Source organism: Parastagonospora nodorum, assembly GCF_000146915.1.
Source record: "Parastagonospora nodorum SN15 chromosome Unknown scaffold_43, whole genome shotgun sequence".
NCBI classification, from domain to species: Eukaryota; Fungi; Ascomycota; class Dothideomycetes; order Pleosporales; family Phaeosphaeriaceae; genus Parastagonospora; species Parastagonospora nodorum.
In genome coordinates, this window is record NW_001884591.1 from 157,896 (window position 1) to 184,422 (window position 26,527).

Consider the following 26,527-nt stretch of genomic DNA (forward strand, 5'->3'; position numbering starts at 1 on the left):
GCGTAAAACGACCGGTACGCGTCAGCCCCTGGATGAAGCGTATATCGAGCGAATGAAGCTTCTGGGACAGGCTTGAGTAGTTTAATCCGCGGTTCGTAAAGTGCCAGACCACCGGTGTGGCTGTGCCTGTCCAGAAACGGACTACATTGTGCCGCTTTAATCCCGCAACCACTAACACGCAGCGGTAGGACCACTGAATTGGAATAATCATTCGGCCCGCTGGCCCAATGAATACAGAGAAGCTTTGGGAGACAGCCTTGGGGGAAAAGGAAAGTGCGCTGCTGCGACGACGAGGACGCGCGTGTGGCGCAACAACTCCTGTGCAATTGTGTGGTCATCGCCAAATAGGAGAACCGCCGACGAGGAATCTGCCGAGATCGTTGACCGCTTGCCCTGTGGACTGTCATTCATTGATGGGGCATTAGATATTGTCCAGTCGCTCCTAAGATTGACAAATCGTGTAGAGAGGGAGTTGAGACGCATCCATGGATGTCGTTGTAAACAGGCTGATCGCTTAACGTCTTGGCTGCATGGCAGTTGCGCCTCCACGGCAGTCAAACTCACACGTGACGTAGTTGATTACCAACCGTCCGAGGTCCTCATCCGATGTACCTCAAGCCAGAACATCTTTTGTCAACAACACCAAAAATCAACCACAACATGGCAGCGCAACGTGAAATCGATACCACTGCAACGTCTGATGAGCGTGCCCCTTTGCTCGCTCCCGAGCATGCGCGGTATGACGCAGACGAAACTACAGAAGACGACGCGATAGCGGAGGCCGGGGAGGCGACCTCAAACACCTGGCTTTATCTTTGGAGAGGATTTTGGGTGTTGCTCGCGATGCTTATCATCGCCGTCTTCATCAAAGGCTGGATAAACGCTGATGACGTGAACGTGAGTGCTCAACATTGAAGCTTCAGACGAAGTCACCACAACTTACGTCGGTAGTTTGATCTCAAAGGTGCGCTGAAAAGGGCGTTAGGAGGCGGGTTAAGTGGAGCTGCCGCGATGGTTCTTCAAGTGCTGTTGCTGATGCCAATTCGCACGATCATGAATTACCAGTATCGCCATGGAACATCTTTGTCAGTAGCCACGAAGACCCTGTATCAAGACGGCGGGCTGGGGCGCTACTACCAGGGTCTCACGGCCGCACTCTTTCAGGGTACGAATCTAGACTTGCACTCCACTTCTCACTCAGCTGACAAACGACGAACATAGGTCCAATTGCACGCTTCGGCGACACAGCGGCCAACGCAGGTATTTTGGCTCTAATGAAGTCGAACGGATATCTCAACCAACTGCCATCACCGGTCAAGACTATCTTCGCATCGTGCTGTGCTGCAGCATTCCGGATGCTCCTCATGCCCATTGACACGTTGAAAACGACTCTTCAAGCCCAAGGCGCGCGCGGCACGAAGCTGCTTCGGGAGCGTATACGCACTGACGGTGTCGGATCGCTTTGGTGGGGAGCGTTTGCGACTGCCGCCGCTACTTTCGTCGGGCACTATCCATGGTTCGCCGTCTACAACTTCCTTTCTGAGACCATTGCCGAGCCTTCCAGACACCAAATTGGGTGGTGGCTACTCCGCGCGGCATTTATCGGATTCTGCGCCTCAGTTGCATCGGACACTATTTCGAACTCCCTGCGCGTAGTGAAGACTTACAGGCAGGTAAATGACACGAGGATCTCGTATACCGAAGCCGCTAGGCAAGTCATTCGTCAAGACGGAAGAATCGGGTTGTTCGGTCGCGGATTGAAGACCAGGATCATTGCGAATGGCCTACAGGGTATACTGTTCTCGATTCTGTGGAAGCTGTTCTTGAAGATTTGGGAAGACAAGACCGGCAAGTAGTTCCGTTTTGCGCAGGCAGAGATTTGGATTAGCCCCATGTGTTGCAAAACTATCGCGCTTGCGTGGTTGGCATTTGTAGCATGGATGAAGCTATCAAATTGCACAGGGCAACGAAAAGAATTCGACATCATCTGTCATTCTTTTGCTACGACTGATGTTCCATCACATCGCAGTTGGCAGCTTCGTTGAATTTTTATGCCATCCCGCCCTAAATGGGCTGAGCTGTAGACTTTTGTTCCCGCTGATTATGTGCCTCACTCACCCAGTCAAGTTCGCATCGATAGCAGTCCCTTCAATGCTGCTAGGGCATGCCTAGGGCAGAAACGTTTACCTCAGACAACGCTCCCCAGACTCAATAATCGACGGCATCACCACAGTGTCCGCACCATCCGCAGTCTTTGTCGCACAAGACCCAGTCCTGGTCATCGTCGCTAAAGTTTGACACTGTATGCGTGTCGCGCATGTTGAACTCATGCTCGTAATCATCGCGTGCATCTTCGTCTTCAAAAGCGATGAAGTCAGAGGAGTTTTCGCCCATAGCTGGTACAGGCGGATGCTGGCCTTGAAGTCAGCCAAGAATACAACTTGTCGGAATCAATCCATGATCTACTCACAGTTGGTTGAACTGCGCCAACCAAAGGTGCGCTTCTGTTTGCGGCCACCATCTTCACGTGTGGGGGAGACGCCTCGTGTTGCGCCAGAGCTTTGCGGTCTCCAAAGAACCTCGTGCAGACAGCGCAACTGAACATTTCCATGTGAGCCGGGGCGTCGCGGTGTTGCTCCATAGCCTTCTCGCTGCAAATGTCTGACCGCACTTGCGGCAGGTGTGCGACTGGGGCCGAGATGCTTGAGCGACACCTGTGTGACCCTTGAGCGCGTTCTTTGAGTCGAAGTGTTTTGAGCAGATGCTACACTGGTTTGCCATTTGGAAAAGCCTGTCAGCGGTAGGAAAGCTGAGTTGAGGTTGAAGTTGAGATGGCAAAGACACTCTGGGTTTGTGTCGGGAGTAGTGAAACAAGATCAAGTCTTACTTTGCCCCTCACTGGTTGTACAACATGCAAGCTTTTCGAAATTACGACACAGGTAGAGCTACACTTCAGTGATGTGAAGTAAGTGGTCAGTCGGCGATGTGACTGTCTACCAATGCATACATCACATACGTTTCAGACTCACTACTACATGCAATTGCGTTATGTTTCTGTATAGCGCCCCTGTCTGAACCAGAGTACATAAGATTGACCATGCCAATACACAACAGTAAATTAAGTTGCGGTAGCATTGTCGCGCCTCCTGTTGGATTCTTAGAGCATCTCCAGAGAAAGACGCACGCCATTACCAGCTGTTGGTATCGTCAGCATCGTTGCTCTGATGGTATGGATCAGGGTCATGCTTATAGTGACTGGAGCTGATCGTGCTTGAAGAGTAGGGCTGACGATAAGTCTTATATGCCAGTCCCAGGAATCTATTGCCCGAAAAAGTCAGGACACAGCTGAAGGTGCGGCGACTAGAACGTTATAGTCACAGTAAGGCGTAATAAAGATCTAAAGAGACTCTTGTGTTATGCTATCTACATGCACCGCGATGGAATTACAATATAATAAACTGATGTAATGATGTGATAAAGCCAGAAGTAAGTTAGTTTTGTCGCTCGAGATGCATTTGAGGTCCTGAGACTCAGTAATCAAATAAGGCATGAGAGCAAAGCATCAAGCCGAGAACGCAAACATGGGTGGAAGAATATGTTTCTGAAACGCTTGAGCTTAACTAAAATTAATGTTGCGCTGAAGATTGTAGCGATGGCTGTCGAACTAATGGATGGCAAAGACTTTTTCTCGAATCTTGTCTTAGTGGTAGGTTTGCAAATCGGAGCCCTTTGTGCAAGCCTGCGTAACTATGCCACTGCTCTCCTTCATAGGCTGTTTTTGTTTCCGAGACGCGATCGGCGACAATGCCTTGCAGGAACAAGATGTCTGGGCCCCGTGAAGTGTCCAGCAACTTTGCATGCCATGGTAATTCTTCGGATGAGTTGAAGAAGAAGGGCAACAATGCTATTCCTGTGCCGGTCGTTATACATCTGCCATGATTGCCCAAGAAAAGAACATGTTACGCTCCAGCTGGATGCCAGAAACGTTTAGTCTTCGAAAGGCACTCAAGTTTGCTGTCTGAAACAGTGCATATCGGGTTGCGTCCCGAAGGATGGCCGCCAGGAACTTGGTACAATCCACATGAAGAAGTGTCGCTTGATCTCCGATCACACTTTCGATTCTGTCTATTCGTTCGAGGATTTCATAGATGCTATTCTTGCGCTTGGTCTTCTCAAAACGTTGGGGTATCCCCAGCATGACAGCCCATACTCGACGTTTAGAAGAGAGACCGTGACCGGGTCTAGGAAGTCAAACATCTCTGCTGCACATCACCACCCTGGGCCACCATATACTTTGCGATATGAAGCGAAAATCGTAGGTCAGCCACCGAGCTACGTGTACAACGTCGATCAAGCGGAACTCGGAGTGTCCTAAGTAACACACGCTCGATTGTGCAGGTACAGCCTCTTCAAGGACCCACAGACAGCTTCAGAACTTGGCGGAACGGGTATAAGATGGCCGTTCAACTTGATGTATGTTGGTTCTTTTCGTGATCCCAGCAGTAGGAGATTGTTCGAATGGCCGGGGAGGGTTCTCAAGGAGAGAAATTGTTCTCATCGTACATTGAACAATCGTAGCCTCGTCACCAGGTGCAATATTCAACACTTGTGTTTGCTCAGTTTCTTCGCCAAGTGTGATATAATGACTAGAAGTGTGGCTTGCTGGACTGGAAGGCATCGCTGAGCGAGCACGTATGGACGGGGTTCAAAAGAGATAAATTATGCTTCGAACTGATGGCGAGGTTGTGACGTGTGGGAACTGATCAGGCTGGAAGATCTCGTCTTATCGTGGTACACGCCATCCCTGATCTCATCTGTCCAGTCGTAAGCCCAATCAAAAGCTACACGGCAGCGTCGCGATGTCAGATTCATTTCGGTGCGCATTCAGTCGGTGGACGATTTCGAGTTATAGCCCCCACATCGTGAGTACATATGTCGCTCGCAAATGATAATGCCGTACCTTCTATATAGTTGGTCGCTATCATGTGGACGGAAAATCGACCTCATCAGCTCATGTGGAACTGTTTGACCATCTGAGCGTGACCCCGGCCAATTAGCCAGTCTCTTTTCCTTTCTCCATGTCACTTTTCGCAGAGCTGGCAAATGCTCGTAAATAAACCAGAATACCGCCAGGAACAAAGCAAATGCCTGACCCCAGTCCCGAAATGGGCCAGCTCCGCAAAGTACAAAGTAGCACGCCTTATTGCTTGGTCTGAAACTGGACAACATCGGCAACCCGAATACAAGCAGGATGAGAGCGACCCGGGTTATACCCATGAAAGAAATGCGTAAGGGAAAAACGAACCACGAGTTTGACAGAATATTCCCAATGTTTAAATCAATCCAGTTGGGCAGATACCACAATGCCCATTTGAAACCTGTCGTCCAGTGGCCCAAGATGGGCAGCTGGATACACTTTCCCCAAACAACGACGACGAACATCCCAACCCATGCTGGCATGAGCGACCCGAGCAGCAAGACGAGAGATCTTCTTTGGATGAGTGACTTCACTTCCTTCGAATCCTCCTTCTGTATGCGCCAGAAAAACATAATGGACTGCATGAATGCGTGTAAAAGTCCAACACACACTACAGCACATACGGCGATGCTCAACTCCTCCAATGCATTATTGGTTCCAGTGAAGTCGACAGCCCTGAAGCTCGCGCTGGCCGTCCAGTCGAAATGGCGCAACATTTTGATAGCGGCCCAGTTCGTGTATAATGTATAGCCAATGTGGTTTAGATTGTGTTTGTAGCTGCCTTGGAGCGTCAGGATCCACGAGGCGATAAGCGTGATACACCACGCAGCCCATGTACCCGGTCCGTAAAAGCTCTTGATGCCTACAGTGCTTGATGTTGTCGCTGGTAGGGTGTTGTTCGTAATAGAATCCATCTTCGCGCTGCAATGCTTGACGAGAATTGGGAGGTGGGCGAAACTATCGTTATTGCATTCGTCAGGCATACTCATGTGCGCGATGTTGCGCAGCCTCAACGCCACCCTCAATCTGACCGGAAGGCGGGGCTGCGAACGCACCCATTGGTGGACATGTCGCCTAACTCCGTGTCAGGACTAAATATCACGATTGTTATATGGTTTTGAAAAAAGCGCGACATGGAATGCCGAGGCCCGATCAAGACCATCAGTTTTGATAATATTTGCCAGTCCTTCTCCCTAACTCACCTCCTTCACAACCTGTGCCAAAGCCTTCTCATACTCCCCTATCCCCTTCGCTCCAACGAGCGTGAAGTCCCTCCTCCGCCCCTCAACAACCACGTACGGCACACTATCCACCGCATTCCCCACCTGCTCTTGAATCGCCGCCTTTGTCTCCTTCTTCATTTCTTCCCCCTCTACAACCTCTTTTGCCTCTTGCTCACTCAATCCAGCGGCCAGGCATGCTTTGATCAGCGTAGAAGGAGATGAAGGATGTTGACCTTCTTCAAAATACTGTTTGTACAACGAGAGTAAAGCGGAGATGGCGGCTTCGGGGCTGTGCGTTTCTTGTATGTAGTGTAAAATGCGATGTGCATGGAATGTATTCGCAATCATGCCATTGTTGAAGTCAAAAGGAATGTTGTCATCTTTCCCCAGCCCAGTCATGTAGTCGATATACATCTGCATTCTCTCCGCGCTGTCGTTGTATTTCTCCGTCTTGTACCATTCATACTTGCTCACGCCCTCGGTGCTGAAGTCCGGGTAGAGTTGGTATGGCGCAAGACGCAGAGTGAAAGTCACCGGGGAGCCGGAGTTTGCGGATATCCAGTTTGCGAGGGCTTTTTGGAGGCGTGTGAAGCCGAGATATGTCCTTCATGGTGGTGAGTAGGGGTATTGGAAGGAGGATGGGGTTTTGCTTACCAGGGACATATTGTGTCGAGGGTGAAGGTTATCGTTGAATCGTAAGACATAAGTCGCGGTGGGAGAGTCAGCAAAGTTGAGTTTGAGCGATGTTTTTGTAAGTTCGTGCAAGCATGAAGATTGGCATATACTATCTGGCTTGCGTCAGTAACAACAAGAAGCCACAATGCTCCATGTCTCCGATCATCGTCATGCGGGGCAAGATCGGGCAAGAGCCCCGCTCGATACATGCTAGTTGCCGAATTGTGGCTGTGCTGTTGGTCAATGTTTCGTGCCTTGGTGGAGATGGAGCCACTTGCATCGACCGCGGATAAAGAAAGATCATCGATGGTATGTACAATTAATATTTGCAATTCGAAATTATCGTGAACGAGAGCAACAAGTGCAGGGTAATCTCCAAAATGCAACGCCAACTTCTAAAGCCCCCAACAATCCCCGTTCGCGATACAGAATAATGGTACTGGTCTGGCAAAAGCGGAAGGATTGGATGCATTCGAGCTCGTAGTCCTATTAATTTAGCTTGACATAATTCCCTAGTGATCAATCAGTTCAATGTCTTGCAATGGAGATGTACATCGGCGACGGCATACCTGGAAATTGTCCTTGTTTTCCCCGTACTTTGCCTATCCACCACTCGTTGTCGTTCTGCGTCCGGGAGACGATCTCGATCACATCGCCAGTCAAGAAGCTCAAGTCACCTTCTGCTTGCGCCTCGTAATCGTACAAAGCCGTGACGTGCTCAACAGCAGGTGCGCCACTAAGTCGTGAAGGCTTTGGCTTTGGAGGTGGAGGCGCGGCGCCTTTCGACTTCGCGACTGAGCCCCATGAGCCGGTTGAGAGTGCTGGCGATTTTACGTCACCAAGTGTGGCGGCTGCGGGTCCTGGACTGTATGGCGGAGGTGGCGCGTCTGTCTCTGAAGAGACCGAAGCGCGGCCTGCCTTGGCTTCTGCCATCTTCGATGCGTATTTCGATTGGCCAGGCTTCATGCCTGGCGTGCGACCGCCTGTTGCCTTGAACTTCACGATGGAGATCTTCTCTGTCTCTTCTTGGATATCTCCTCGCTTCTTCTGGTAGGCTGCCTCGATATCGAGGGTCAAGTCGAAATAGCCAATGTCAAGCCGTTGCATGCGCTCGTGTAGAGTGTAAAACACATTGAGCTGCATGTAGTAGAAGGACTGGAACAGCGGCTGGATAAACTCGCGCTCCAGCATGAAGAGCTTTGGTAGCTCGTCCTTGAGCAGATCGTTGAAGTAATTGTAGTCGGTCGTAGCCTGCTCCACGTCGTTTTCTGCTTTGTAGATTGCCTTCTCATCCTTCAACGTCTTCTCCTTCTTGTCCTGGAGCTTTTTGAGTGCTGCGCGCTGGCGATCGTAGTCCAGCTGCTTGTGGTCGCGCTTGGCTGCAATCTTCCGCACCGCCTTGATGATCTCCAGTAGCTCGTCCGCCGGCCGGATGACCCGGGATTCGATCATCTCCAACTCGGGTTTCAGCGTTTCCTGCAGTTCGCCGACTACGGTCTCGTACTGTTCACATGCTTCTATGCCGGCAGAATTTCCTTCGTCGTGAAATGAGGTGGGGTCCGACATTCGTCCGGAGATGGGCTTGTAGATTTCCGCGATGGCTTTCGAGAATTCGATTTGGTGAGTGAGCATTCCTGCGAGGATTGGTTAGGCGATGCATGGAAGAGCACGCGACAGGTTTTACACACCATTGATGGCCTCAAAGTACCTGGCGCGGTCAGTAACAAGCTGCTGAAAGTATGCATGTGATGGGCGCATACTTCTTCGACTCATCGTGGAGTCGCTTCGTCTCCTTCTCAAGCTCCTCAAAGCGGCGTTCGGCATCGATGTAGATGGCGTCTTTTGTGATCTCGCCCTGTGCAGGGCGAATGTTAGCGCGTACTTGCGCACTCCCGGAAGCCGGCGCATAGTCTAGAGAAGCGCGGCAGCGGGCTGAGGTGTACGTACAATGTTGAACTTTTGCTTCACGGTTTGCGGTGCCTGGAAGAAGAGTCAGCCTGCGACTGAAGCCCAACGCGGTGCCTGAAGCTATTTGCGTACCCGAACCACGCTCTTTGTGAGACCTTTCCAACTCATGGTGGGGTATAGGCGGTATTGGTATAATGTGGTGATTGATGTGTGCTAATAGTGCATATATGATGTCGCGAGGAGTGGGCTCAAGGAGGGAGGACGCCGGCCACGCGATGGGGCTTATGGCCCGGGTGGGTTGCGTTTGGCGTATTCCGTCTTTGGTGTCTTGGTGGTTCCTGCCTATGACGTGGGACCAGTGGCTTAGCAGAACAGCCACTTGCCGGGCCGGGTGGTGCAGAACGCCGAGGGCCGTGAACACGACTACGTGAAATATCTCTTGCGTTCTGGAAGAGGCAGCTGCCGAATTGCGAAGAAGTAGTCACCGAGCTTGAATGGAAGAATGGATGCTGCACATGAATGCCGAGTGTCCCGAACAATCGAACAAGTCACCGTCATCGCCCGGGGCTGTGAACGGACAATGGGCAGTGACGATCGCGGCGGCTTATGTCAGGCACGCTAGCGCCCTTTCAATCGAGCTCGAGGCAAAAACGTTATCTGATGTCTCTCCACTCCACCTCCAAACACATAACCTTCACCATGTCTAATATTGCACCCACCGTCGCGAGGCAGGCCCTCCGCATTGCTTCGCGCCGATACCCCTCTTCCACATTCTCGCGCTTTGGCCCGCGAGCTGTCGCCGGCCAGGCCAACGGACGGCGAAATTATGTCTCCGAGACGAAGCCTTCGAAGGCAACGGTCCATGTCGACACCACCATCAAGGCCGAGCGAAAGGCATTCCTAGACCAAACTGGAGAGCGAGCACAAGATGCCACAATGCCAACGACAGGACTTGGCGCCGATGCCATGATGAGCCCATCGGCTGGTGAGCACTGTCCGTTCCCCGCCACGACTCGATGATGCTGACAATTGCAGGAATTTTGAAGCAAGCTTCGGTGATGGACCAAGGCTCGCGGCCAATCTACCTCGACATGCAAGCCACCACACCAATGGACCCCCGCGTGGTCGACGCGATGATGCCCTTCATGACCGGCCTTTACGGCAACCCACATTCGCGGACCCACGCCTATGGTTGGGAGACAGACAAGGGCGTGGAGGATTCACGAGAGCATATTGCCAACCTCATTGGCGCCGACCCCAAGGAGATCATCTTCACCAGCGGCGCTACAGAGAGCAACAACATGAGCATCAAGGGCGTGGCGCGCTTCTTCGGCCGAGCGGGCAAGAAGAGGCACATCATCACTTGCCAGACCGAGCACAAGTGCGTGCTCGACAGCTGTAGGCATCTTCAAGACGAGGGCTTCGACATCACGTACCTCCCCGTGCAGAACAATGGCCTCGTCGACATGGCCCAGCTTGAGGCGGCGATTCGGCCCGACACCATGCTTGTTAGCATCATGACCGTCAACAACGAGATTGGTGTCGTACAACCAGTAGAAGAGATTGGACGACTGTGCCGGTCGAAAAAAGTCTTCTTCCATACCGATGCCGCACAGGCAGTTGGAAAGATCCCCGTCGATGTTAACAAGTGGAATGTCGACTTGATGTCGATATCCGGCCACAAGATTTACGGACCCAAGGGCATTGGAGCCTGTTACGTCCGTCGAAGGCCACGAGTGAGACTTGACCCCATCATCAGTGGCGGTGGTCAGGAGCGAGGTCTCCGCAGTGGCACCCTTGCGCCTCCGCTCGCTATTGGCATGGGAGAAGCCGCCCGGATATGCAAAGAGGAGATGGAGGTACGTGACACACTTCCCTTTCCCCTCCCTTCCACACTATGATTATTTGCTTTATACATGCATGGCTTTCAGAGTGTTAGGCGGCTTCGGCCGTCGACGCGCCGTGTTGATAAATGTGCACCCCGTCTGAGTTCAACCATTGTTCCCAAACTCGTCCTAATGCGCTTGCATGAACATGGCTAACCAAGGACAGTATGATACAAAGCGCATCTCTGCGCTGTCGAATCGCCTGCTCACGGGCCTGCTCTCCATGGAGCACACCACCTTGAACGGCGACCGAGAGCGCCATTATCCTGGATGCGTGAACGTCTCGTTTGCCTACGTTGAGGGGGAGTCGCTGCTCATGGCACTGAAGGACATTGCACTATCATCGGGCAGTGCTTGTACGTCGGCTTCGCTTGAACCCAGCTACGTGCTGCGTGCACTTGGTAGCAGTGATGAAAGCGCACACAGCAGCATCCGATTTGGCATCGGCCGATTCACCACGGACGAAGAAATTGACTACGTCCTGAAGGCAGTGCAGGAGCGTGTGTCGTTCTTGCGAGAACTGAGCCCGCTGTGGGAGCTGGTGCAGGAGGGTGTAGATCTCAACACCATCGAATGGAGCCAGCACTAAGGAGATGTTCCTCGTTTGCATTTGTATACTATGATGGGTTTGGGAGGATATTTGGGCCTCATCTACTCGGGCGACGATGAAAGCCACGACTTACGTTTACTGTACCATACTTCTATCCCGCTACGCAAGCCAGGCAAGAGCGGTCAATATTATGATTGATGATACCCTCATTCAGTGGCTTTTCACATGTAGTGACGTACTCAATTTGATACTTATTAGTCTAATTCAGACGATGTGTTGGTGGTAGCCTGCCAAGGTGTCGCGCGCATCTCAACGTCGTGTTCGGAGCTTCCCCGCCAAACATCGACCTCGAACCAGCATGGCCGGCGTGCCCGAGAAAGTGCTCAACTGGCTGTACAGCGTGCTCACGAGTGTATTGACCACCATTGCCTTGTGCGAACTAGATGCTAACGATCCTACGAAGGAATACAAAGACGTCAATCGGACATATCACGACGCAGCCGAGGCCTTGTCCCACTACCCGTCTCTCTCCCCACGCACGGAGGTCTACAGTACGTCACCTCCACGCCCGCAACAGCTCGCTTCGAGCCCTCGAACAGCGTCTCACAGCATCAGCATATGAGAATGGCACATCTGCTCTTCTGCTCACCCTTAGCGGGACGTTGCCGGTCACGTTTCGCGGCGCTACATATGGCTTTCCGGTAGCAATATGGGTGCCTTACGCGTACCCTCGAGAGCCGCCCATGGTATATATCACGCCTTCGCAGGACATGGCAGTGCGCCCCGGTCAGCATGTGAGCGGAGACGGCAGGGTATACCACCCATACTTGGCACAATGGGCGCAATACTGGGATGTATGTATGCTTTGCGCCGAGCAGTACATTTGCTGGCGCAGTCCATGTAAAGACATGTGGCGCTGACTCCCGGGCAGAAGTCTACACTCTTCGACTTCTTAGCAGTTCTGCGAGGCGTCTTCGCCAAAGAGCCACCAGTACGATCGCGCCAACCACAGCAGCAGAATGCGCCCGCCCAACAAGCTCCTCCGCCACTTCCCCCGCCTCCAGCTGAATGGCGAAGATCCGTTCAGAGCGCTGGGAGGGCATCAGCGTCTCCGGGACCTACACAGCAAGGGCCCGCGCCTCCTCCACGGCCACCGAAACCGGGCGACGCAGGCCCACAGACTCCCCAGCCGTCGCGCGATCGCTATTCGCAGCCACCACCTCTCCCTCCGCACCCGCCACAACAACCCCAGCCGCGACCACAACATCAGCAAGCCCATGGCAACAACTATGCTGCGCCACCGCAGTGGCAACAGCAAGCACATCAACCTATGCAGAATGGTTCACGGCAAGGGAGCTATGACCAAAGTCCAGCTACGCCTGTCTCGAGACATCAGCAGTCGCATGGCCAAGGTCCCGGCTTCTCTCAAAATGCCTATGGCTCAGGAAGTCCCGTGAGCCCGATCCCGCCCGACGGTCAACGCGGCGCACCGCGATATGCCCAACGTGCACCTCCAACTCAGCCCCAAGTACTAGCTATCCAGAGTCAACACCACCAAGGACCTCTACCGCCGCATCAGCAGTACCCTGCACCTCCGCAACAGTACCGACAGCCTCCGCCGGGCTACCCACCACAACAACATCCTCAATATCAGCAACATCAGCAACAGCCGCCTCAACAAGCGGCACCCGCGACGAAACCTCCGATCAACCTACTCGACGATTCGCTCGAAGTCACCATTCCGTCACAGTCCGGCAATCAAGTTCCGCTACCAGTACCGCCCGTGCCTCCGAACCCCGAGAAGGATGCTCTATTACGCGCCCTCAGCCAGACGCTTGTATCACAGATCCGGCAGACCGTCAATGCCAATGTTTCTGCGCTGACACCGCTGCGCTCGCAGCAAGCCGCGCTACAAACTGCTTATTCGCGACTCCAGGCAGAACTCGGCGAGTTGCAACAGCTCGATGCTGCGCTCGCTTCCAACGAACAGATTCTCAAGGGCGCAATGCTCGAAGCAGACCGCGTCATGGACGATGCGCGGAGAAGACAGGCACCCGATGTTGACGACGTGCTCGTTGCGCCGACCTTTGTTGGTGGGCAGCTATATACGCTTGCTGCAGAAGAGAAGGGTATCGCCGATGCATTGTTTGTGCTTGGGAGGGCGCTTGATAAGGGGCGGGTCAGTGCGGATGTGTTCGTGAAGGTTAGTCCAATGTGATCATATGATGTTCCGGAGGTACTGACATGACGACAGCAAACGAGAAGTCTTGCGCGTGAGCAGTTCTTGAAAAAGGCGCTGGTCAAGAAGATTGCGAAGGGAATGGCACTGGACGAGTATCAAATGCGGTGAGATGGCGAGTAGATTATGGAATGGAGGACTGTAAGATGAGCAAACATGTGGATTACGAATGAAAGAACAGACGACGAATGCTGAGTGTTTGGTGTTCTTCTGGCAGACGAATATTATATTCATTAAATCGACGAAGAGCGGAATGACCAAATCAAAAACGTGTACCAAATCTACCGCGGTACAGATCTCACGACCGTAGCTGCAGCTGGAAAACATAAGGCGTATTGCCTACCAGGAGATGGCCCTACTGGCCGCAAGAATATAAAGCCTATTCATGTCAATGATGGAATCATGTTCTCGGATGGACCTGCGCCGGATAGAGAGGCCAGAGGCTCAGAATAATTTACGAGAGCTTGAGAGGTCTTCTATAAGACTTTGCTCATCTTTCCTTATCTGATCTGACATCGCGGCCCAGGACGTTCGGTGACATAGACCTTGCGGGAGCTCGGAAGTCAGACCCACCGCGCCTCCCCAGTGCAGGCCTTTTCAATTATGCTAAAAAGAACTTAAGGCAGCTATACTAGAATTAGAATTATTTCCTAGGCTTAGTAGAGCAGTTAAGCAAACGCTAAACTAGTAACGATAGCAATACGTTAAATGCTTTAGTTAGTATACTACTGTTAAGATATAGGCTACGCCTATACTTAGGCACCTTTCTAATAGTACCTTAAGTCTAATTAGTTAGCAAGAAGAATATATATATAGGTAACATATAGATACTTTCTTAATAAGAAATATAACTTTATTTAGCACTATATAATTCTATTCTTCTAGGCTAGCTTATAATAATTATATTTCTTCTTTATACTAATATATAACTAAACTTTAAAAGTATCTAGATAGACTCTTAATCTAACTTAGAGCTTAAGAGGTAAAGTTCTAATTATAACTCTTAGGCTTATCTTATCTAGATAAAGGCCTACTTAAATATCTTTAAAACTTAACTTAGCTCTATTAATACTATACTATAGAACTTTATAGCGCGCCTTAATAATTCTCTAGGTCTTTTATCTACTCTAATAGCTATACTAAATACTACTTATTCTACTTCTATAATAACTCTAGTTCTAACTATAGTAGCTTCTAACGTTAGAAGAATAAAGAATATCTCTATTTATCTTATAACTAAATAGATGCTAATTTAGCATAAACTACTTCTAGTAGAAGACTTATTCTTAGAAAATAAAGCTATTTTTAGCACTTAGCGTATTACTATTACGTATAAGCTTATAGTTAATTTAGACTTTATTAGAGACTATTAGAACTAATATGCGTTTATCTAGGCTAATCTCTTAGTAAAAGTTTAGAAGAAAGTAGCTCTTTACTATAAATTAGATAGAGATAATAGCGCTTAGAACTTAGTCTTATTTATAGAATACCTTATATTCTATTATAGTAATATTTATAGTAAAGAATAAGTATAGGCTATGCTAGATAGCCTCTATTAAGATAAGAAAGAGCTCTTTAGTAATTTCTTCTTATATTTTAAGTCTCTTCTAATTTAGTATAGCAAAGCTCTTTAAGATAATAAATAGAAACTTAATAGGCTCTAGCGCTTATTAAATCTAGCCTTATATTAAATTACTTTATATAGAGGTATATCTTAGTCTAATTATAATATAGAAGTTTATAAATACTAATCTATTGCTATTAACCTTAAGATAGTAGCCTTAGAGAACTAGAACTAGAATATATAAATATTCTTATATTATTTAGTAAAAGATAAGAATAGTAACGTTAAAATAGTTATAGTAGCTATAGTAGATATAAGTATAGAATCTAAGGCATCTAGTTAAATCTAGCAGAGTAAAGGTATAGGCTTAAAACTAACTAAGAACTAGATCTCTAAGAAGCTCTTTTAGATAAAGTATAATAATAGAGATTATATATACTATAGAGAGCATAGTTACTTTGCTTAGAACTATCTTAATATAGTAAGAATTCTAGTAGTTTTAGCGTTAGCAGCTAATTTAGATAGTTCTATAAGTAACTTAAAAAACTAGCAGCTTCTGCTCTATACTTAGTATAGAAGCTAGTAGCAAAAAAGAAAGATATAATAAACACTAGATAAGATATATTAGATTATCTAGATAGTACTCTAATCTTACTTTCTTTTCTATTAAATAGATTAATATATATAGATATCTTATTAGATTCTAGCTATAAATACTTTAGTGCTATTAGTAACTAGTTATAGTAGAGACTCTAAGCTTATACTCTTAATATTCTATCTTAGTAGCTCTTCTAGGCAGCCTATAGCAATATTACTATAATATATTAGAAATTAGAATTCTGCAGTAGAATTCTCTAAAAAGTAGCCTATACGTAAAAAGTAAATTTATATATATCTTATATATCTATAGCAAAATCTCTACGCTTCTATAGCAGAATTCTTATGCTTTTATAGCAGAATTCTAGCGCTTCTATAGTAGAATTCTAGCGCTTCTATAGTAAAATTCTAGCGCTTCTATAGCAGAATCCTTATACTTCTATAGTAAAATTCTTATACTTTTATAGCAAAATCTCTTTGTATAAATAGAAAATTTATATAAGCTAAAGCATATTTTCTTCTACTTATAGAGTAGTTAAGCTTTTTAAAAAATTCTTAGTTATACCTAATATAGTCTATTATAATTTGCCTTAATTCTAGTATTAACAATACTAAAATTACATCTAACTCTATATATATAACACTATAAATACTAATATAAATATATTATATAAAGAAAGTAGATATAAATAATACTAGAATTACGTATAACTTTGTATATATAACACTATTAATATTACTCTATAGATATTATATATTAGAATAATATCTAACTCTATTCTTTAGTCTATCTGCATTTCTACTAAGAATACAGAGCTTAGCTAATTAGAATAGGCCTTAGCAAGGCACTATATTATAGAAATGCGTTATAGAAATAAATAACCTTCTAGAGAGAAATAATATATTTCTAAGAGGCTATATTCTACAGAAAGGTACGCTAAGCATAGATCTATACTTAGAACTATAATAGTATTAAAATTTATTATAATGCAGGCATTTAAAATTAGAGAGTTTACTTTAGTAAGAAACTTTAAAACTTAAGCTACTACTCTAGGCCTACTAGCGCTAATATACTAATATTCTACTTCTTAGCTTAGTAAGCTCTAGCTATAATTATAATATCTATTACTTTATTTAATACTAGCTAATATTCTTAATTACTTACTCTCTTCTTAAGACAGCTTATATTTAATAATATTTTAAGTATTTAATTCTAATTCTTTATTGCTTATATAATTACTATATATAATTATATAGGCTTAAGAAAACTCTATCTTATTACTATAATTTATTAGCGCTTATACGCTACTTTATTACTTCTCTAAATTTAGTATAATTATTTATACTTAGCATAGAGATATAAGAAACTAGAAAGCTTATCTAAACTATAGTTATTTAGTACTACCTAAGATCTATAACTAAGTTCATCTGTATAGAGAGAAAGGCTTCTTAGAACTGCTAGTATTATAGATCTCATACAGTTGCTTGTAATATTACCTACTCTACTTATAGTAAAGAACTAATTATGCTTCTAGAAAACCTAATTTATATATAGTAATGCAAAGAATAGCGCTATAGCTATATTAGTACTAACTAAAGAACTATAGCTTAATACTATAATAAAGAGTACTAATAGTAAAGCTTACTAGTAGTAAAAAAGCATTAGTAGAGAGTAAAAGTCTAGATACTCTTTAGAACTAGTAGCTATTAGCGCTATTTTACTATAGTAATATCTAGTTTAGGCACTCTAGACTCTAATTATATAAAGACTATTAAAAATATATTCTTAAATTCTAAAATAACTACTATCTTAGCTAAATACTATAATACTTAGTAATAATAACTTAATATATATAATATTACTAAAGCTATTATTTCTAGAATAGATTAAACTAGCTAGTTTACTAGAAATAGCTAGTAAGAATACCTTAGAAAATATAACCTTAAATAACTTTACTAGATAAGCTAGCTACTTAATTACTATAATACTTTATTATAATAAGTAGTTAGAGTAGTAGACTTAGCTATAGAGTTAAGAGTAGCTAGTCTTTCTATCTTATCTCTAGAAATCTACTACTAGTTAAGAAGCTCTAAGAAGATAGAGATTAAGATCTATCTTTAATAGATAAAAAAACAAGAGTTAGAATAGAGCTTATTCTTTAAGAAACTCTAAATTCTTAAGAGCTTATTCTTTTAAATCTAAATTTCTAAAGAATAAGACTCTGCGTAAGAGCTAATTTTAATATAACTTAAGCTAAAGGTATAGTAGAGTTAGCGCTATTAATTATACTATTTAGAATTTTTATATAATATTAGTGCGTTATAATGCATATTAAGATATATATTAATATTAGCATTTCTTAGAGTTGCAAAAATAGAGCTATGCAGACTATTAACCTAGAGTTATAAACTCTAATATTAGAGTTTCTGCGCCTAATCTAAGGCGTTAAAGCAACTCTAATAGCTAGGCTAAGTATAATAATACTATAATACTATATACTGCGAGCATATAGTATCTAGTAACCTTAGATACTAACGTGCAGAGAGTATATCTTAACTTATAGGCAGCATAAATTTATTGCTTACTACTAGGCTCTATAGATAGAGTTTATAGGCATTTATAATAGAATAATTTAATAGTATTTTTAAGTATTTGCTACTATACTATATAGCTATATATAAGAGCTATATGCAGAGTATTATCTAGTTATAGCTAGCAGTCCTACTTAAATACTAAGTACTAGAAAATAGTCTCTAATATATAGAAAGCTATTATTTATGCTATGCAGAATAAAGCTTTACTGCAGTAATAGGCATTTAATAAAGATAATATCTTATTTTCTAACCTAGTAACTAAGCTACTACTATACTTACTAGTATATACTAATAGACTATAGTATAGAGAGTATAGTTAAATATATTACTATCTAAAGAAGATAGAAGCCTATTACTATAAGAACTATGCATAGAAGAGTAGACTACGCAGTAGTAGAGAACTAGGTATAGCTATTATATAGGCAGTTAGCGTTAAGTACTAGAAGTACTATAATACTAGTTATCTTAGCTAGCTATTTAAAGTAGATATAATAGTAGAAGTAGAATCTACTACTAGTAGTCTAGAAGCAGATATTAGACTTACTATATAAGTAGTATTATTCTAAGCTATAACTAATACTAGAGCTAGATAGAGAGCATAGAATATAGTAATTAAAGCTAATATAGATTACTATAAGTTCTAAGCATAGTTAAACTAAGTAGAATGAGGTGCGCTACTTATAAAGCTTATAGTAAGACTAGCTACTAGAGATAATATAAAAGCTAATGCCTAAAGAGTATACTTTATCTATTATATATTAGGCTATAAAGATAGTATTATAGTATACGTAGTAGGCATCTACATCTAGCATAGTAGGCATACCTGCTATAATATATATTAACTAATATAAATTTAGTAATATATTATATAAGAAGCTATTTAATGCTAGCTAAATAGGTAGCACTATACTAAAGTATAGCAATATATAAGTCTAGATTATTATATATATATAGCGCATATATATATTACTTATAGTCTAGCTTAGGCGCAGTAAAGATAATAATAATAATAATAGTAGATAGCTACTATACTGCATAACTATATAGTAGAAGAGATACTTAGAGTAGCTATAGAAGCTTAGAGAGAAGAATTAGATAGAAGAGAACTAGTTTAATAACAGCGCTTCTAATAACAGTAACTATAAGTAGCTAGATAAGTAGTAGAAAGAAGAGCTCTAGCGCTATTATTATTAGGAATTTTAATATTAAATTAATATTAACTTTTTTCTAGCCTATACTCTTTGCATATTAACTTTGCGCTCTTTATATATTAACTTTATGCTATTTGCATATTAACTTTACGCTCTTTGCATATTAACTTTGCGCTCTTTGTATATTAACTTTACGCTCTTTATATATTAACTTTATACTCTTTATATATTAACTTTATACTCTTTATATATTAACTTTATACTCTTTGCATATTAACTTTGCGCTCTTCGTATATTAACTTTATGCTCTTTATATATTAACTTTATACTCTTTATATATTAACTTTACGCTCTTTATATATTAACTTTATGCTCTTTATATATTAACTTTGCGCTCTTTGCATATTAACTTTATGCTCTTTGCATATTAACTATCTATAATAAAGTAAGGCACTATATATATTTTAGTTCTAAATCTCTATCTAAATTATATATGCTTATATATCTTAATTAGAGGCTATCTCTCTATTTATAAAAGTGTAGTATTTAATTCTGCACTTATAAAAATAGCTCTCTTTTATAAGCTTATATATATTAAGAATATAAAAGCATATATATTAAATCTCTCTAGTAGTTATATATACTATAAGAACCTAAATAATAAAGATATTTTAGAACTTATAAATATACGCAGTAATATTATTATATAAAAAGCTATAAGATCTAGGTCTCTTCTATATTGTTATTCTAGTTACTTAATACTATATTAAATCTTTTCTAGCTTAGCATTTTATATATTTGCTTTATTCTAGAGAGCTCTATTCTACGCAGCAAATTAATAGGCTACATTGCTAAATATTCTTTTAGATTATTAAGAAAAGAGAACTCTATTAGCAGAGAATAACTATATATATACGCTAGAAAAAGTAGCTTAATTAAGTAAGCTATCTCTTATACGTCTTAATTATACTCTGCTAACATCTCTACTTACTATTCTATCTAAGTTTGTAATAAAGTCTTCTTAATATACGCACTTAGAATAAGCATACGCAGAAGTAAGGCAAATATTCTAACTATTCTAAAATACTTTTTTATAATATTCTATCTCTTTCTCTAGTCTAAGAATTTACTAAACTTAATCTATAAATCTATATTCTATTCTTTTATTACACCTAGCTCTAAGATATCTTTATAGCATAGCCTAAAGAAGTATTCTTTTATTAGCACTCTATATTGCTTTCTAGAACTATCTAATCTATAGCTATTTACTCTTATCTTTTATTCTAGTTACTTAACATATTTATATAACTTATCTATTCTATACTAATATAGCATTTTACCTGCAATATTCTTAACGTAATCTTTCTACGCTTAATAATACTCTATCTTAATTAAATTTGCGTTATAGCGTATAAGTCTAGCTTTATCTAGCAGATCTTAACTACTCTGCTAAGTTAACTTAAGTTAGTAACTTATAGTCTTATTTGCAGGCATTAGAGTATACTCTACTATAGCATATATACTATAATCCTGCTTCTATATTTATATAATTATTCTCTAGTTATTAAAAGCCTTCTATACTCTAACTAATATAGCTTTGTTAATTATAGTAGTAACTATTATAACTCTAGCGCTAGAGAGCTTAGAGATAAACTAGCAATAGCGTGTTTATTTATCTATTAGCGTTACTAGCGCTTTAGCCTATTTCTAATTCTATATGCTTATAATATTTTATATAAAGGCTAAATTAATCTTCTAAATTAAATCCTAATTAGCTTACTTTATAGTCTTCTCTTTACTATATTTTTACTTTCTACTTTAACTAAGCGTAGGTAAAGCACTAGAGTTACAGCTTTAGGCGTTCTTCTCTATAGTATTACTACGTCAGGAAAACTAAAAATCTGTCGAATATTTATTTCTATTAATACTATAGAATTGACTGTGTCGCTAGCAAGTTGATCGATTTAAGGAATTTATGTTTGTTATCAAATATACTTTGAAATAAAACTTCGTTAAAATAGTTAGTACTGTTAGAATTGTCGGAACTATCGACGCGACGGTCTAGCACGCAACTTTACTATCTTTAACTATTATATTTTCTTTCTCCCTATCTACTCTGTCTTCTTACCTGCGCTATTAAAGTTTACTTCTTTAATATACTTTCCTTAGTATCTTACTACATATTTACTTCTTTCTGCATTATAACTAGACATTACAGATATTACTAGAAAGAGCTTTATTAGGATTATTAGTAACATAAGAATTATTCTATTACTATACTAGTCTTACATTCTATACAGTTATCTACTATTAAGCACTGTTAAGCACTGTTAAGCACTGTTAAGCACCTTTCCTAGCAGTGCGCTAAACCTTAGCAGAGTGCTTCTAAACTTATAACAATTAGTTTAGTTTAATGCCAGTCTATGCATTGATCTGTAACCGTTAATTCTCTACCTTATAGTTTATCTTAGGAAGTTGTTTTAACGTCCTGCTTACCTAGTACTTTAAGTTCTAGTTCACTATCTAGGTTAAAATAGATAATGCTAACACACATTTCTGCTAACTAGCTGAGTTAGTACACTTAGAACATAAATTAATCCTATGTATTCTGCCTGTCTTACAGCTCTATAATGACGACGTACGTAGCTTCTGTTAGTATAATTACCTCTGCAAATGCTATTAAAGCTACTATAATCTAAGGCCTATCTAGATCTCTCTATTTAGCAAGCTTAAGGTTGATTTTATGCTGTGTTATACCTCTCTGCATAACTAAAACGCTCTTATTACCAAACTTCTCTCTTAAGCCTAGCTACGTTACTGCCTGCACGATTGGTTTATACGACTCTATAAGGATTTTAGCGCAGACTTCCTTTGGCAGTAGTAATATATTAGCTGCTTTTGCTGCATCTTCTGCTGCAATGCTCTATATCCGGCTTAGCGTTTCTAGAATTTTAACCTCAGAGCATAAATTTAATAGGTTTTAAAACTTTAGGCTGCTTTTAGTTATAGCACGCGCCTCTCGTACTAGGAAATAGTCCTTGCTTAGGTTAGTAAAGAGGTCCTTTACGCTGTTTAACGTAAAGCGTTTAACTTTGCAGCTGCTGTATGTTTTGAACTGTGCTGCCTTTAGAGTAGCAAGCGCAGAGTAGGATGCTATCGCCTGCATCTTAAAGCAGTTAAAGATTACACGTCTGCTAGCTTCTAATTTATTAAGGCCTTCTTTTTCTAGGATATCTCTGCATTGTTGCTCAGCGTTTTATACTATGCTAAGGAAATCTAGATATAGGCAGCTTTAGAAGTAAGGCAGGAAGTCGCTCTTAATGCTAGATATTAGTTTGCCCTACAGGTTGCGCGTCTTTAATATTCTTTTTAATATAAACCTCTGCGCTACTGCTGCTCCTTAAGATATAAGTTCTTTATACTTATAAGACGACTTGTGTTCGCTTGCGTTATGCTTTACATTAGCAATTATATTGCGCTATTGTTTAGCTATTGCTGAGGCTATTAAGAGCTGTGTTTTAATAAGTCCTATAAGATAGTGTCTCCGCAATTAACTGGTAGACTGCATCTTCTATCTTATAGATGCGATTGCTAGTTACAGAGTCTCTCTTGTTAGTAGCGTTAAACTAGTTAGAGACCTCTTTCCTATTTTAAAGGCTAATGAGTGCTAGCGACACGAAGATCAAGATCTTATTTAGTCTTTGTTCTATAGGCGTTCCGGACAGAGCCTATGCTTTCTATTAGTATCTGTAGTTATAGCTTCAAATATCCTAGTAAAACTTAGCTATGATTATGCTCTCTAACTTGCAATTGTAGAATTTATCAAATACAGTCCGCCCCTATATAGTGATATAACTAGGAAGCAGTATTGCTCTCTTTTCTATATAAGGGCCGCCTTTGCGTATAATCGTTCGCTGTGCTGTAACACTTATAGTGTTATAAGCCCTAAACACATGCTTATCTACCTTTCTAAAGCCGCAGACTATTATAAACTGTGCTGCTGACAGTGCTAGACAGTGCTTCGTAGCCTTAGAGTGCACAGCAGGCGTATTCGCTTCTAGTATTATCTAGTAGACTGTTTCTTAATAATTTACGCCTCCTAGCACGTAGCTCTGTAGAGCGACTAACTTATTAGCAGCAGTAAGCGCTTTAGAGATAGCGTTAGTAGTATTAATTCGCATCTCTATTGCTTCCTCTTTCGTTAGTCTGCCTATGTTCTCTAGAGAAGAGTCACTAAAGAAGCAGAACTATAGAGCTAGCAGATCGCTTAGGTCGCACTACGTAGAGTTTGCAAGATCTATCGCAACTACCTCGTTCTTCTAGGCATTAGCTGCTCGCCTCTAACTAGTTATTATTATAGCTGCTTGTTAAGGTTCAGCGTTAAAGGAAGAGCTTCTTTCGCACGCGCAGTAGAACGTTCTCTTACCTTTAGTAGAATATAGCTTATCGTTATCATTAACTGCGTTGTGTTCTATTGCGTCGCCTTCTGCTTACGCATTTTGCACTTCTATCTAGTTCTTAAAGTAAACGTGTCCTATAAGGACGGCAAGTACTATCGCTCGCGTTTTGCCTATGCCTATAGCGTTAGCAAAGATCCTGCTATTGTTAGATAACAACTCTTTAAAGTAGAGGATGTATGCGTCTGTAAGCTAGTATAGAGTAAAGTTATAACTAACCCCTTAACATGCCGGTAGCTTTATTATGCGCTTATTCTAGAGGTTATTAATTAAAATGCTAAAGAATACTACAGCTAAAGTCTACTCTTCTAGAGTACAGTGTTCTATTGCTATCTCTACTCTTATAGAGAGACTGTCTCTCGTTCTAGTTTGTTTATTAGTAGAGTAAACAGTAGTTAACTATCTTCTACAGTAGACTTACTTAGCGTTTAATAAGGCTTTAAGCCTTTCCTTTTATTCTCTAGCAAGGTCCTTTGCTGTCGTTGCCTTCTTGTCCTCTAAGTTATTCTTAGAGTTAATGTCTAAGCTGCTGTCTGAGCAGTAGTCGTCGCTGTTTAGCAGGCTATCTAGCTAAGTCTCGCGCTCCTAAGCTTCTTTCTCCTCTTTCTCTTTTTTAGCCTTAGCTAGCTCCTCTTCATCTCTAGTCTTCTTAAGCTGCGCTTCCTTTTCTAACTGCTTTCTTTTAGCTAATTAAGCGCGGGCTGCTGCTCTGTCTCTCCTGCGTAGGCGCAGGACGTCGCTGCTAGTGTTAGAGTCCTCTAAATCTTTGTCTTTCTTAGTTCTTCCTCTGCTTGCTTTTGCATATCTGCTGTCTGCTGCCTCAGTCTTACAGCGCTTAAGGAGAGGTCCGTCTAGTATAAGTTTAGAATGTCAGCCTCTCTTCTTAAGTAGTAAGAGCTGTTCTGGTAGTAAGAGCTGTTCTAGTAGTTCATTAGGTTAGAATATTACTGCATATAGATGTTAGTAGTGTATATTTCAGTTTTAAGAGTTCGTGCTATACCTTTATTAGAATTGCCTAGCAGTTTCGTTGTCTAGTATAATAGCATTACTGCTCTAAGCCTCCTTAACTTAATATAAGAGTTAACAGTGCCTAGCAAGTCGTCGTCGTTCTTAATAAGCGTCATCATCAACGCATCTATAACCTAAGAGGTGCCTGCTTAGTACCAATTAGAGTACTTAGGCAATGATAAATGCTAGATAAGAGCATTATACTTAAGGTGCTAGGCCCTAACCTTAAAGTAGTTCTCCTCTAATTTCTGCTAGCTTTCCTTCGTCATTAGCCTAAACATAGAGAATTATTTAACGACAGAGTAATGCATAGCGTCTACTAAGGCAACATTAGCGTTATTTAAGATAGCTAGCTTAGTGAGTAATGCAACGCTGAACCTTATCAGTTATTAACGCTATAGACCTATTGAACACGACAGACGAAGACCGTTGCTACGCCGTCTCAGATAGTATTAGCGTTAGCGTGTTGCTTAGGTTCTCTGTCTTAACCTTAGCGCTATACTAACGCACCTTAGCTAGCATTATCATCTAGATAGTTTCAGCTACAGCCTTATAGAAGACTTTAAGTATTTGCGCATTTCGCAGCTATATATATTTAGCTACCGCAAGCTAGTCCTTTAACGTTAGTAAACGCAAGCTCTTTAGAAGCTGCAATTAGCTCTTTTCTAATTAGATCTTCTTAAGTAAGTCCTTTTTCTTAACATAGCTTATAAGGTCCTCTATAAGTTCAATAACCTCTAAGGTCGTAATCCTATATCCTTCTCTTACATTCGTTTGTAACATGCTGTTAGAGCTTATTATATTAGCCTTACTCTTATACTACTCTAGTTGCTTCAGCAGCGCCTATTCTGTGTCGCTGTTATCGTCGCTGTTACGTCTAGCTATAATAGCTTCGCGCCTAGAGTAGAAGATAGTTAGCGACTGTGTGTAATCGTTAGACTGTTGCTGAAAGTGCGTATTAATATATAGATGTCGCTTAAGTAAGGTGCGCTTACTAACTATAGAGAGTTTAAGCGCAGTCGCAGGTTATTAATATAGGAAGCGCGTTATTAACGTAAGAAGCGCATTATGGATTTAAGAAGCGCGTTGCTGTAATAGTAGCGATATAGCAAAACGTGTTAGTAGACAAAACAACGATAAAAAGGAATTGCAGCGTAATATATAAAGAGCTTAGGCTTTAATGCGCAGGGCTTGCAGAAAACATAATGTTGTTATATAGCTAAAAAGGTTGTTAGTTGCGTTGCGTTTATATGCACTAGGCAAATATGCCAGATGCAGGTAGGATAATAGATAAGAGTAAGTGTAAAGTTAAGCAATAACTAATATTTTAACTTAAGAGCTGCTCTGCATAGCAGGCATGCTTTAGTCTAGCAGAACTTAATTATGCTGAATAGGTTGCTTGCTGCAGTCTAGTAACTGTTAAGATTTCCTAAGACAGTGCAGCACTGTCTCTTACTATCCTCTGCCTGCTATAGGCTCTGCGCGCAGGGCATTAAGAGAATGCTGCATAGAGAGATATTAGTTTAGCTTTATTAAGCTAGTATGTATCAAACTATAGAGTAATTAGTTTATCCTGCAGTTGTTCGGAGTTAGAGTTAGAGCAGCTTTAAGCTCAATATTATTTAGATGCAGTGTAGTAGTCGTTATCTTTATCAGTCTAGAGCAGTGCAGCACCGTCTCTTACTATCTCTTACTA

General features: G+C 42.2%; 7 protein-coding genes across 7 annotated transcripts; 4 read left to right on the forward strand and 3 right to left on the reverse strand.

The window, feature by feature from the left end:
• Window positions 1–660: 660 nt before the first annotated feature.
• Window positions 661–1,856, forward strand: SNOG_16158 (hypothetical protein; the record flags this gene model as incomplete). The annotated part of the gene is made up of 3 exons (XM_001806232.1): window positions 661–897; window positions 952–1,165; window positions 1,222–1,856. 3 exons carry the CDS (start codon window positions 661–663, stop codon window positions 1,854–1,856), a joined length of 1,086 nt encoding a protein of 361 aa, XP_001806284.1.
• A 352-nt stretch (window positions 1,857–2,208) lies between these two features.
• On the reverse strand, window positions 2,209–2,641 carry SNOG_16159 (hypothetical protein; the record flags this gene model as incomplete). The annotated part of the gene is made up of 2 exons (XM_001806233.1): window positions 2,209–2,412; window positions 2,471–2,641. The coding sequence occupies 2 exons, from the start codon at window positions 2,639–2,641 to the stop codon at window positions 2,209–2,211; spliced, it is 375 nt and encodes a 124-aa protein (XP_001806285.1).
• Window positions 2,642–3,822: 1,181 nt separating this feature from the next.
• SNOG_16160 (hypothetical protein) lies at window positions 3,823–4,375 on the forward strand (the record flags this gene model as incomplete). The annotated part of the gene is made up of 2 exons (XM_001806234.1): window positions 3,823–3,918; window positions 4,028–4,375. 2 exons carry the CDS (start codon window positions 3,823–3,825, stop codon window positions 4,373–4,375), a joined length of 444 nt encoding a protein of 147 aa, XP_001806286.1.
• A 1,132-nt stretch (window positions 4,376–5,507) lies between these two features.
• SNOG_16161 (hypothetical protein) lies at window positions 5,508–6,905 on the reverse strand (the record flags this gene model as incomplete). Its single annotated transcript, XM_001806235.1, has 5 exons — window positions 5,508–5,556; window positions 5,588–5,935; window positions 5,964–6,052; window positions 6,181–6,805; window positions 6,856–6,905. The coding sequence occupies 5 exons, from the start codon at window positions 6,903–6,905 to the stop codon at window positions 5,508–5,510; spliced, it is 1,161 nt and encodes a 386-aa protein (XP_001806287.1).
• A 499-nt stretch (window positions 6,906–7,404) lies between these two features.
• On the reverse strand, window positions 7,405–8,634 carry SNOG_16162 (hypothetical protein; the record flags this gene model as incomplete). Its single annotated transcript, XM_001806236.1, has 2 exons — window positions 7,405–8,510; window positions 8,565–8,634. The coding sequence occupies 2 exons, from the start codon at window positions 8,632–8,634 to the stop codon at window positions 7,405–7,407; spliced, it is 1,176 nt and encodes a 391-aa protein (XP_001806288.1).
• Window positions 8,635–9,483: 849 nt separating this feature from the next.
• Window positions 9,484–11,259, forward strand: SNOG_16163 (hypothetical protein; the record flags this gene model as incomplete). The annotated part of the gene is made up of 3 exons (XM_001806237.1): window positions 9,484–9,769; window positions 9,820–10,643; window positions 10,837–11,259. 3 exons carry the CDS (start codon window positions 9,484–9,486, stop codon window positions 11,257–11,259), a joined length of 1,533 nt encoding a protein of 510 aa, XP_001806289.1.
• Window positions 11,260–11,578: 319 nt separating this feature from the next.
• SNOG_16164 (hypothetical protein) lies at window positions 11,579–13,570 on the forward strand (the record flags this gene model as incomplete). The annotated part of the gene is made up of 6 exons (XM_001806238.1): window positions 11,579–11,771; window positions 11,830–12,074; window positions 12,180–12,673; window positions 12,764–12,969; window positions 12,996–13,423; window positions 13,502–13,570. The coding sequence occupies 6 exons, from the start codon at window positions 11,579–11,581 to the stop codon at window positions 13,568–13,570; spliced, it is 1,635 nt and encodes a 544-aa protein (XP_001806290.1).
• Between the last annotated feature and the right edge of the window lie 12,957 nt (window positions 13,571–26,527).